A 13,511-nucleotide genomic window follows, 5' to 3' on the forward strand; every position below is an offset into this window, starting at 1 on the left:
GCCTCTCTCTGTCTCTCTCCTCTTTCCTCCCTCCTTCCCTCTTCCTCTTCCTCTCTCTCTTTCTCCACCCCTCCTTCTCTGTCCCTTTCCTCTTCCTTTTTTTCTCCCTTTCTTTCTCCTTCCCTTTCTCCCTTCTTCCTCTTCCTCCTCTTTCTCCACCCCCCTCTCTCCCTCCTCCTTCTCTCTCTCTCTCTCTCTCTCTCTCTCTCTCTCTCTCTCTCTCTCTCTCTCTCGCTGCACTCCAATAGATTTGTTATTTTTCCTAGAGACAAGCTCAAGGTGAAACAGTATCCCTCCTCAGAAGTGTCCCATCTCATCAATTCAATGTGTCAAAGTCTAACCTGCCAACAGCAGCAAGAGGAGAAATGCCAGCACTTTGTGCCTCCTGCATTATATTTTGGATAAGGGAAGGAAGAAAGGAGAAAGAAGAAGGGAGAGGGAGAAAGATGGGGTTTGAATTTTTTTTTGCATCTATTTTGTATGTATTTTGCATTTACTTAGAGTCGTACACATTGTATCCTGATAGAATATGAGCTCTCTGAAAGCAGAGCCTGATTCATTTGCATCTTTGGCTGGACAGTGACAAAGCACATAGTAGGCACTTAAATGTTTGTTGATTAATTGATTGATAGGAAGAAAATAAGGCATGTCCAAAATGAGTACATGTGACAGGTGGGTTGCCAGGTGTCCCATAGTTCAATACTGTAAGATCAATGATTTTGTCAGGATGGTACTACCTCCCTTATAGAACATTGAAACTCCTCTACAACCAAATAGCTGGTCTTTGAGAGCTGTTGTGGCAGAAAGATACATCACTCTTTGGTTAACATGGTGATGAGGCTCTCTGAACTTAGCTAGACTGGTTCTCAGAAGATAGACATCAACCCATAAGTAGGCTTTCTAGCTAAAGAGGACTTACTAGAGCTCTATGGCCATGAATTTGGGGAAACATAGTTGGGGAAACTTGACTCCTTTCACATTATGATAAGGCATCAGAGTAGGATGTTGGTGGTAGAGATAGTCCCTATTTATAGAATTATCTTATAATTCATTGCCTTGTCCTATTTTTTTCATGGGTTGCCATTGCCAAAGAACTTGTCATCAAGAGATTAGTCGGTAGGTTGTGGGCAATACCACCCCTTGGGGGGGGACTGGAATGATTTAGGGAGGGTGGTAGTAGCCTTGGGTGCTACTGGGGGGCATTGAATAAAAATAAGGGGGTGGTAGAAGCATAAGGAAAGAAGACAAGAAAATTTTGAAAAACTGTTCACACATGTTTCATCTGTTGTGTATCAGAGTTAAAGTCATAGCAATTACATAATTTTCCAAATAAACATATGAAATGCAGGTTATGACTGATCAGTGGTAAGTCCAGCAACAGGTCTTAACAACCAAATAAATGTTGGCAGGCGAGTTTGTCTCCCGTTTTCAGGAAGTCCAGCATGCATCGGCGGGAATATGTGCATATAATGACTTGTTTACAATACAATACTATATGGTGACAAGGCACAATATTGCATCAGCAAAATTTCAATGCAGGAAAAAACCCACAAATTTACAATAAATTATTAAATTTAAGATGTGCCATTTAAAAAAATTATATTTTTTGAAATGACACAAATTAAAAAAACACAACCTGTTAAAAGGTTAAAAAAAAGTAGGTTTCCTGGATGGGTTGGTGCTGAGTATTTTTTTTTTTTTTGAAAAGGGGATGGTAGGTCAAATTAGTTTGGGAATCTCTGGCACTAGTCTGTGACTGATAGTGTATTCCCAAGACTATATGCAAGCCATACTATATTCATCAAGGTAGGACCTACCAGAACTTGCACTCCTTGGGTATAGCCTTTGAAAACCTAGGCTTACCTCCATGCCAAAATGAAGTATCAGAATAGAGGGGCTCCCTGTGGTGGACATGTGGAAGGACACAGACAAGAGTCATACAGGCAGGCATGGATGGGTTGTGATTTGCATTATTGGAGGAAATTGCCACAACAGTGAACTGATAGGTCCATCAGAGTATTGAAGTATTAACATCTTTTTTTTCTTAATGGTTATCACATGGAATGGCTTTGGGTAGATTTAAACTTTTCTGAGGAAGCTGTTGCGTAGTGGATGGAGATTTGGCTTCAGAGTTAGAAAGAACTGAATTCAGGTCCTACTTCTTTCAAATACTGGTTGTGTGACTGGTTAAATCATTTAACCCCTCAACCCCGCACAGACAAATAGGTACTGATCTACATTGGTGGATCAAGTTTCCTTACTGGGAGTTCCCTCCACAGATGAAATGACAAATCCAATTAAAAAAATAAATTGAACCCATGCTGATGTGATAGATGAGCGCTGTTAACACATGTTCAGCACTTTGTAAAAATCTTCCCTCCCTGCCCAGATTAGAATGATTTTTACTCTCCTAACTAAAAACTAAGAGCTTTATCTTTGACTTAAAAAAATCAACAACCAATGCTATATAGAATGTATAAAGATGACTGCGTTAGAGTGAATAGCCTGACATGCTCAGAAGAATTTTACCTTGTTCACACCATCTGCCATTGCCTGGAGGGTGAGTTCTCTGGGTCCATCCACAGTCTTTCCATTATCCGTTGGGCCCCAGCTGGCACTGTATATGTCTATCACTTGAGGCATGTGACTGATGGAGGAGGCCTCAATAATATCCGTCATAAATGGTTGATCCAGCATGCGTATTCCTGTAGATTTTTATCAGCAGTGAAAACATTGTAGTGGTAAGACTTAAAAGCAAACAGATCATAGTGTGGAGATAGTCTGGTTTTAGAGTTGTGGTTGTAATGTTCATAATTCTAGGATTTTCTCAGAGATACTAGAGGACGAAGAACATTGGTAAACTGAACTATTAACACTTCCATTAATTATATCATTATAGATTTAGAATTGGGGTGTGTGTGTGAATCTTAGAAGCTATGTAGCTCAATTCCCCTCCTCTCTCTGTCTCTCTGTCTCTGTTTCTCTCTATCTCTGTCTTTGTCTCTCTATCTCTCTGTCTGTCCCCCTCCCCCCCCCTCCCCCTCCCCCTTCCTTCTCCTCTCTCTCTCTCCCTCCCTCCTTCTCTCCCTATCTCTCTCTCACAGATGAGCACTGGAGGCTCAGAAAATATGACGATTTGCCCAGGATCACACACATCTAGCAGATGTCAGAGGTGGGTAGTTACCGTACTTTTCTTCCCATCCCCTTGCTTTAGTGTTTTCGTCTGTCATGCTGGTGAATTAGGATGTAGCAGAAAGTTGGGTTTGGAATTAGAGATCTTGGTTTGAATCTTTTTTTCTGCTCCATGTTCCCTATGTGACCCGGGACAACTCATTTCCCCTCTTTGAGTCTTAATTTTCAAATACATAAAATGAGGGGATTGGATGAGATGATTTCTGAGATTCCTTCCAACTCTAAATTCAGTTTGGTTCAACATATACTTATTAAGCCCCTACTATTTGCATGACACTAATCTTCAAGTCTATGATATAGTAAACCCCATTTAAATACCTAAGAGTTTTGGTGTGCTGTTATTGGAGAGCAGGGTAATGAAAGGGGTAAAGGAAGCCGAGTGGTCATATTCCTGTAGAGACTCTGGATTCTGGGAGCTCCAAGGGTGGTGAAAGGAGGGCAGTGAAAAGAGACCTGGGTATTTTGGCTGGGAATTGTAAGGCTATGGGGAATCCCATTGCAACACACATATCCTACAGTCACTTCCTTTTCCTCATTTTATTAAGGGGCATCATCTCATAAACTTCATTTTTTTCTATGTGTACATCAATTTATTTAATTGAGAGTTATGAAGTACTTTAAATAGGGAATAGGAAATTGCAGGCATTGACATGGAACTCTATTATTCTTTCTCTCAAAAGTTTATCCATTTGTTAAGTTGCTATTCCATCTAACCCTTCTGTGTGTCATGGATACCTCTGTAAGCCTGGTGAAGCCTATGGATGTTTTCTCAGAATAACTTTCTTTTTTTTAGACAATTGGGGTTAAGTGACTTGCCCAGGGTCACACAGCTAGTAAGGGTCAAGTGTTTGGTATGAGGCTGTATTTGAACTTAGGTCCTCCTGACTTCAGGGCTGGTGCTCTATCCACTGCTCCACCTAGCTGCCCCCTAGAATAACATTTTTAAAGCATAAAATAAAATGCATAAGATTATAAAGGGAACCAGTGATACTGGAATATATTTATAAAAATACTAAAATAGATAAAAACCCAAGTTCGAGGATCCTAGGTTAAGAACCCTTGTTCTAGTGAAATTAAAGGAACAGAGAGCAAGTTATAAGCTGGTTATTCTAGTCATTCTTGCAGGCAGACAAAAGCAAGAAGCTTCAGAGGCAGGATAGGTACTGCCTCAAGAAAAAGGGGGAGAGAGAGAGAGAGAGAGAGAGAGAGAGAGAGAGAGAGAGAGAGAGAGAGAGAGAGAGAGAGAGAGAGAGAGAGAGAGAGAGAGAGAGAGAGAAGAGGGGGAGGAGGAGGGGGAGGGAGAAGAGAGAGCCAGAAAGAGAATGATTAGTCACCATTAACATATGAATAATGGCATTCATTTTTTTTCTCCCTGGAGAAAGGCAGACATCCAATTTTCAGTTTAAATCTTTTTTGTTCTTGGAGGATTTTCATTCAGAATTAGCTTACTCTTTGGTTTGTACAGCCCATAATCTCAGTTTTATGATTTGTTTTACAGCAAGAGAAATAATGAAAGTCCTTCATTTTTGCCTCAGCTGTCTTTGGCCTTCCGGCTTTTATTTTGTTCTTCGTGTATCACAAAGAAGAGGGGCACCTTGACAAGCAGATGGAGGGCTTCTGGAGTCGGGGCGATCTGGCTTCAAATCCTGCCTCTGACACATACTAGCCGCGGGATTGTGGGCAAGTTGTGTAACTTCTCATCCTCCTCGACACCGCCCCCCTCCCCAAGCTTTAAGTTAGAGATGAGTTGTTTCTCTGCATCCGTGAAGGGAGTTTCCACATCTGGAACATTTCTCTACACCAGTGAAATCCCAAGTCTGGACCCCCCATACCCACAAAAAATCATCCAGATGTGGCAGAATAAATCTATGGAGCACGTAGCCATATTCCTACTGCTATGGCAGGAAGATCCTGGAAAGCTCTGTTGATTCAAAAGTACCTCTCTTGGGGCAGTGACCTTCATTTTGTCCCTGTGGACTCTATTGATAGAGAGAATAGAATGGCTTAAGACCACAATGTTTAAAGCTAGATGGGAGCTGGGTGTAGCTCAAAGTGATGGGCACAAAGCAAGCACTTAATAGGTGCCAGCTGGTTAGCTGATTGACCTATTCCAAACCCCTCTCCTTTTGTTTCTGGGGAGGTTTGCTCGGGGAGGTTCACTGCCTTGGCTAAGGTCACACAAAGAATAACAGAGACAGTATTCAAGCTCAGATGCTCTGATTCTGGCACTTTCCATGACACTGGGGAATCCCACATTGGTGCACACATGACAATGCTTCTCAAGACCATTTTCCTCTGAAGGGTTAGATTATTAACATTTGCAAAAATAGTCTTGCCCAACTAACCAATAGCTTGATTTCTTAGTGGCAGTGTTGGGTTTTGTAAGAGATACTGAAACATAGAAGGTCCAAATGTCTGAGCTGTCTGTAGTTCAAAGCCTTCCTCTGACGCTTAGTAGCTATGTGATAGTAGAGAAGTCATTTAACTGCTCTGAGGTTCAGTTTCCATTTTTGTTAAATGGGATTAATAAAACCTACAGCACCCAACTTCATAGAATAATTGTGAAGCTTGAATGAGAAAATATTGGTAAATAGAATTGATTCAGGGAACTCCCAGGTGAGGAAATTCTCTCTCCCAAGGTAGCTCAGCACCCTTTCTAAAACTTACGGAGTCATCTTGAACAGAAGTGTCAAACATATGGCCTGCAACATTCCTGAATAGGCTGAACCATATTGAAATGTAATTGGGAAATATTTAACAAAATAGGTAAAAATAAAATGAACATAGATAGTGTTAATATGTGGTTTTCTAAGTTAATATGCAACCTACAGGTATCCTTATGTGTGGTTTAATGGAGGTCATTTCTATTTGACTTTGACCCCACTGATCTAGAGACCCATGGCATTGACAGGTTCAGTGATTAGGTCAGGGTGACATGGCCAGCATCAGTCAGAGTGAGGACTTGGACCCAGGTCTTCCTGGCTTCAAGATCTTTTTTTTTTTTTGGTTCCCTGTCCTTTTCCTTCTTGCCTCTCTCGTAGGCCCTTTCTCACCCTGAATTAAATTAGAAGTAATTTCTGCTGTTATCCTATCCAATTTAAGCCTGAAGGAAGAAGACTGACATGTGCATAGACTGTCAACAATTGTTCCTCACCTTTTCCGTGTCTAAGGAGGAAGAAATATGTACCAGGGAACTTGGCAGAAAAGCTCCTTTAATCTTGTTAAATTCTGAGAGTTGAAGCTTGTGTTAATTGAATGAGACATGAGATTACTTCGGGGTGAGACAGCACATTCTGCAGCAAGGATGGGCTGATCCAAACAATTTTTGTATAGTATATATATGTATGGTTCACCTTAATCTCTACTGCTCATGGGTACAGAGGGCAGCTGGTAAATTCTGTGGTCCTTCCAGTGAGAGAGGAAAGCCAAGGGAAGGAGAGCTGTGCCCTTATCTTTAATAAGTATTCTTTGGGATTTTTATTCCACTGTCTACTATCATTGAGGCAGGCCTGATGACCAGGTCAGTTCTTAGGTGGGAGTTTTGCATGAACCTCCATTTAGTTAATTTAGTTATCAGAGACTGTAGCTTTAATTTCCATTTGCTTTTGCCTGCCTGCAGAGATGTTAATGTGCCCCTGCCTGGCCCATTTCTCATTCTCTGTGGAAATCCTGGCTTTCTTGAGCTCTCTAGAATAGATGCTCTGGGCCAAATTCTTCCAGCCAACGCAAAAGGGGTGTCTCTATTTGTCAAGTAAGTATCATTGTGGAGGACTCCAGTTGTTATTGCCCTTAAGAGACCCAAATTCTGTACCCATTTTCTTTATTTTCTAACTGAAAAGCAGCATGGTATAGCAGATGCTATGTTAACATGGAATCAAGAAGTCCTAGATGCAGATTTTGCCCCTGACACTGGTTATGTGTCCATGAGTAAATGACTTAATCTCATCTCATTGAGCTTCTGTTTCCTAATCTGTAAAACAGGGACAATAATACCACGGCACTTATTTCATAGTGTTGTTATGAAGCACCAATGAAATAAAGCACGCAGAACACTTTGTGAACTTTAAAACACTTTATAGTCAGTTTTTATGATGTAGACATATGCTTTGTTCTAAAGTTTTCCTTTTTTTGCAATCTACCTTCCCCACGCTCACCTTTTTTTTTTTTTTGTAGAAACCCAAGCCAGGCTACATTAGAGAATATTTCATTTAAAACAGGTAAAAAGTTCCTGACATGTAGCTTTCTTGGCTGTGCTCCCTAAATTTGTGGGAATTAGCCTTAGTGAAAATAAAGTAGTTACATCAGTGTTTTTTCACTTTATGCCTGGAGTGGAATATGCTGTCTCATAGCCTTTCTCTTAAGGGAGGGGGAAGCTTTAGGTTCATTCACTGGTGGGATGGGGTCCTGACTGCTACCTTGAATTCCAAGACCGATGAGGCTCACCACATTCCCCAGAATCCTCACACACATGTCCCAGAAGCTGGGGCCTTGTAGACACTTCTTAAATGTTATATCTGTCTATATCAGGGACTCCAGTGATTGTTCTTATAATCCAAAAGATGACTAATTTCTCCGTGTTTCTGTGTATCCTTACAATAAGCCTTACTGTAATTTCCTGAACTCTGTGATCTGAGCCTGGACGCTGAGCAGCTTGTCTGATCGGGCTAATGTAACCACCCACCTGTACTGTGTGGGTCTCACATAATTGGCAGTGAAATTTACCTTACTGCTAAATAATTGCTTCACTTTGCACACACAAGTACAGTTCCTGTCACGCAAAGTGAAGGCTGGGACAATTCACATCCAAAACCTTGTATTTGCACCATCCATCAAATACCTTGTGAGACTGCAGGCATATTAATAATTTTCATCATTTTATTTTTAAAAACTAAAGAGGTTTAGAAGTCTCCTGAACTTCTAGAGAGGTGAGAACACTCTGGGAGAGGGTGGGAGAGGGACTTTTAAAAGGGGGTATAGAATAAAATTAGGAGAGCGGGGGAGAAAATAAGGGAGGGAATTTGGAGGTGTGGGTAAAATAAGGAATAAGAGGGTAAGGAAGAAAGGTAAGTTAATAGGGATAGGGTAAAAAGAGGCTGAGAAGGAAAATAGTGAGTAAAAATAAGATGGAGGGAAATTCACAAATAGTAATTAGAACTTTGTCAAATCTGTAAAAATGTGAGTCATTCCCCAGCTGATGAATGGGCAAAGAATATGAACAAGCAATTTTCCAATGAAGAAATCTAAACAATTTATGGTTATATAAAATGCTTTAAATCATTATTGATTAAAGAAATGCAGATCAAAACAACCTTGAAATATCATTTTACACCTAACAGATTGGTTGAAATGATTGAAGGAGAAAGTGACAAATGTTGGAGGGGATATGGAAAAATTGGGGCACTAATTCATTGTTTGTGGAATCATGAAATGATTCAATCATTTTGGAGAGCAATCTGGAATTATGCCCAAGAAGTTATTAAACTACCTATACCCCTTGACCCAGCAATATCACTACTTAGTCTATTTCCAAAGATGATTATGGAAAAAGGAAAAGAACCTATATGTTCTAAAATGTTTGTAACAGCTCTCTTTGTGGTGACAAAGAACTGGAAATTGCAGGGATGCTCATCAATTGGGGAATGTCCGGACAAGTTGTGGTATATGATTGTGATGCAATTCTGCTTTGATATAAGAAATGATGAGCTCAATGATTTTAGAAAAACATGGAAAGACTTGTGTGAAATAATGAAGAGTGAAATGAGTAGAACCAAGAGAATGTTATTTACAGTAACAGCAATATTGTTTTAAGACTGATTTTGAGTGAATAAATTATTTTGTCTATTATACATATCCAAATTAACTATAAAGCACATATGAAGACAGATGTTATCTGCATCCAGAGAAAGAATTGATAAATAGAAGTATATATATATATATATATAATTTAACACATATGTACCTATTTGTGTCTAATGGTAACCATCTCTAGGGTATGGGGAGGGAAGAAAAGAATTAAAAATTACATGATAATTTTATTTTATATTTGAAAGAATAGTACATTGTGCATAGCAGATTTGAAATTTCATGTACAATCATCTTTTTTATTGTGCTGTCATGAAAATGCTTGTTTTATTCCATAGATTAAAAATAAAATAAAAAAATTCAGATAAATCTGCCTAATGACTTATTATAGAGTGATAGATGATTTGCACTAGAGGAGTCTTAGAAATCATTGACTCTACCTGCTCCATTTTACAGATGGAGAAACAGACCCAAAGAAGGGAAAGGTACTTGCCCATAGTTCCACAGCTAATTAGAACAGGTAGGGCTAGAGATATTCCAGCTGTTCTAATTCCCAGTCCAAATCTCTGTTATGACAAATTAAATGTGATCAAGTTCTAATTATGACATTTATATTTTCTAGGCGATTTTTTCTAACTGGATTTGACAAGAGCAAATTGTTTCCTCCACTGAAATCCTACTCTCATGCCTTATCAGCAGGTGGTTGTTGGTTATTCTAGGTTCTCAAAGGCAAGGAGGGGTCATTCTGACCTAGCCAGGCTAAGTTCAAATAGGCTTGTGACCGGAAGGTTCACAAAACCATCTTCTAAGGAATAGAGAATTTGACTTACACTGGTAGGGTACCAGTCACAGATGGATGAGATGACAGATGCTCAGAGTATTGAAGCTAATTCTGTCACAATAATAATAATAATAATAATAATAATAATAATAATAATAATAATAACTGATGTTTACAGACGCACAAAGCATTATCTTACATGATCTCATTTGATTCTTGGGATATCCTTGTGCTTCAGATTTTATTCTCATTTCACAGATCAGGAAACTAAAGCTCGAGATGATAGGACATCTACCTGCCCAGGGTCACATGGCTCTTTGGCACCTGAGATGAGATTCCAACCCAGGTGTTCTTTACTCTTGGCTCAGCACTTTATTGACATGGTTGTCTCTCAAAAACAAGTCAGCTAGAATCACCTATTAACTATATGGTACTGGGCTTACTAGATTCAGAGGAGCAGAGAGTCCTAACTGGAGACAAAACCATAGCTAATTTCTATCTATTTTCATTCTGATGTTCTTTTCAGGAGAGAATTCAGTGACCTTTGATAATTTTGCTCTAGTGTTTTCCATAATCTTTTTCATCCAGAAAGACATTTCTGACATGAATCCTTCCTTAGAGACCCCTTTCTATTTGTTCTCTCTATGGTGGAAATAGAAATGGAAACACATGGTCACGCTTTGCCATAAATTTCTTTTTTTTTTTGTTACATACTTTAGAATCAGTATTAATTAACTTTTCAGTTTTTCCTATTCAAGGCTAAACATTCGATTCCTTCAGTACCATTTTATAATCATAGGTTCATATAGTTAGAGCTTAAAGGGACATTAGAGATCATGGAGTCTACTCCTTCATTTTACAGATTAGAAAACTGAGGCTTTGAGGGTTAAGTGACTTGCTGAAGGTTCCACAGAGGGTAAGTGGCTGGACTGGGATTGGAATCAAAGTTCTCTGACCCCAGGCCCAGTGTTCTTTCCACTGAACTTTTTTGCCTTTTATCCTTTTTTTAGGGATGGGTCAGACTCTCTATTTTATAATCAATTCATAATTTTCCTTTCATATTCTGCATCTTCTCTAAGTTTTTCCAACTTTGAACTTGATGAGGCTGTGGATTAAAGGAGTGGGAATTGTCCCTCTTTAGTTGTGAATAGAAATGGGCTAAGGAGGTCTCTAGCTTCCTCTAAAGCTTTGATGGACTTCTTGGGGTCTCTCCTCGCCACTGGGTGGGGCTATAGACTGCTAATCTACCTGCAGAATGGCTTCCTGTTAGAAAAAAGGGATTTTTGAAGAAGTTGTTTGGTGGCTCATGAAAACATAAATTCCTCTCTAAAGAGCTACTACAAGCCAGAGCTAGCTTTTTAAAATTGCTGACCAGAACGAGGAACTGTAATTTAAAGCTTCTGAGGTTCATCCATCTTAAATTAGGAGTGCCTGAGCCTGTTTAAGTGGAGGTTATGATCTCATTTGATTCAATTTTTTTTTTTTAAGAGGAAAGATTCTACAAGGGCTGCTTGGCTATGAGAAGAAGGATTTAAGGTTAGAGGCCCAGGATGAGGGCTTTCCCATGCAACAGACAGAGTAGAAAAAACATGAATGGCAGCTTCATATCAAACTGAGGGGCCAGCAAGATAGTAGGGTGTGCTGACAAGGGCTCTAGTGCAGTCCTCTCATTTTGCTGATGAAGTAACTGAAGCTAACGAGGTTGAGTGACTTAACCCGTCACACAGAGAGACAAGCCAGGCTTTTGACCCTGCCTATGGCACTTAGAGGTAGACAGACCTCAAAGAACATCTAGTACAACTTCCTTATTTTACAGATGGGGTAACTAAGGCACAAAGAGGTTTAAAAAGTTCTCTAAAGTTATACAGGCAGAAGGATTGAGATTTAAAACCAGCTCCTCTGACCTCAAATCTAGGGCTCTTCTCACTATACCTCATTTCCTCTTACATATGGGTTCTAGCTCTATCTCAGCTACCACCTCATGAGGTGGGCAAATCACTCAACCACTACATGCCTCAGTTTCTTTACTTGTCAAAAAGGGATAATATTACTTGCCTTAGTAGGTGGGAGCAAAATGAGACTTGAAAGTATTTGACAAGTGAAGGGTTTTGGATCAGGTACTTAATTTTTTTGAGCATAGAAACTAGGAGACTTGCACCTGCAAGTTGGGAAGAAAATTGGGTGCCTCTAGGCTATGGGTTTACTTTACTGGTCCAGGTACAAACCATGAATCATGGTGCTGAATATGAGACAAAAGTGGCTAGTGTGAGTGGATGAGAGGAAGGGATTTTCAATAGTGAGAGAAGAAAAATAATTCAGACAGAAATCAAAGGGTTGCCTAGAACTCTTTTTCCTTTTCTGACAGGTGGGCCTCAGAACCCTGAGGAAGTCATCTGTCCACTCACATGCCTGGCTCCCTTGACTGCTCAGAAGCTTCAAAAACTGTGTGGAGGGTGGCCATCATGGTAGAAAGTGAGTTTGTATGAGACTCCCATCTTTCTGACCTATTCACTTCTCCTGTGGTTGTCTAGACCCAGCTTATTCTCAACCACTATCCCAGGTACAAACCTGGACTTATAAACCTTGAGTATAAAATATTAATCTGGGGATATTCTTTCCCATCCCTGATCTCGTTATTGTTGTCAACATTTTCTTACCATTACTATGAATACACAAAACACCACTAGAGCTAAGACCCCAAGGGCAAAACTTCCAGCTGTTTACTTTTTAGAAACCTACTGACATATCCCTCTGAAATTCATCACCAAGTTCTGTCAGGTCTCTTAACATCTAGTGACAGCAGGTGTGTGATATAGTTAGTGGCAGGATTTATATGGGAGGTTACTGCTTTATTTAGAAATCCGGGAATGTAAGTGTAAGTACCGAACATAGCTATGGTTTCACTAAGTCTCTAGGGAGGAAATACCAAGACTGTTATTACAGAAAACAATCATGGAAGTGGAGCACTGGGGTTGGTGACTCAGCCTGAAGAAATTAGGAATGAACTTCAAGCAAAACTTTGAACTAAGAGCCAAACTTTTCTCATGGGCCCATAGAGACTTTTTCCTTCCTTCCTTCCTTCCTTCCTTCCTTCCTTCCTTCCTTCCTTCCTTCCTTCCTTCCTTCCTTCCTTCCTTCCTTCCTTCCTTCCTTCCTTCCTTCCTTCTTTCCTCCCTTCCTTCCTTCTTTCCTTCCTTCATCTCTTTCTTTCTTTATCTCTTTCTCTCTTTCTTTCTCTCTTTCTCTCTTTGTTTCTCTCTCTCTCTCTCTCTTTCTTTCTCTCTTTCTCTCTTTCTTTATCTCTTTCTTTCTCTTTCTTTCTTTCTTCTTTCTTTCTTTCTTTCTTTCTTTCTTTCTCTTTCTCTCTTTCTTTCTCTCTCTCTTTCTTTCTTTCTTTCTTTCTTTCTTTCTTTCTTTCTTTCTTTCTTTCTTTCTTTCTTTCTTTCTTTCTTTCTCTTTTCCTTCCTTTTCTTTCCTTTCTTTCTTTTGAAGAAAAGGCTTGATTAGTGTTTCTCATTTTCTTAATCAGAAGCATTGCTTTTCTCATCCCACCTTCAGCCACAAGTTCCCAAGTCCCTGGAAAGAGGTAATGCAGATTGACTACTGGGACTTAAAAATGGATTCTAATGAGCTCGTGGTCTCTACTCTGATATAGCAAACTACCATCAAGTGAGTTTTACCATTCTCCTGAGGGCTAAGTTCAGATGTGTGGCCTAGTTTGGAAGGTAACTTGGAT

The 13,511-nt window shown here is 39.7% G+C and overlaps 1 protein-coding gene across 1 annotated transcript in view; it reads right to left on the reverse strand.

The window, feature by feature from the left end:
- The window catches only part of PCSK2 (proprotein convertase subtilisin/kexin type 2), a 310,439-nt gene that overhangs the window by 53,433 nt on the left and 243,495 nt on the right, over positions 1-13,511 (reverse strand). Inside the window, exon 8 of the mRNA XM_020986389.2 lies at positions 2,530-2,705. Coding sequence (XP_020842048.1) covers positions 2,530-2,705 — 176 coding nt within the window. The remainder of the gene's footprint in view (positions 1-2,529; positions 2,706-13,511) is intronic.

The sequence above is a fragment of the Phascolarctos cinereus genome, unplaced genomic scaffold (genome assembly GCF_003287225.1).
Source record: "Phascolarctos cinereus isolate Bilbo 61053 unplaced genomic scaffold, phaCin_HiC Scaffold_2;HRSCAF=192, whole genome shotgun sequence".
Taxonomy (NCBI): Eukaryota; Metazoa; Chordata; class Mammalia; order Diprotodontia; family Phascolarctidae; genus Phascolarctos; species Phascolarctos cinereus.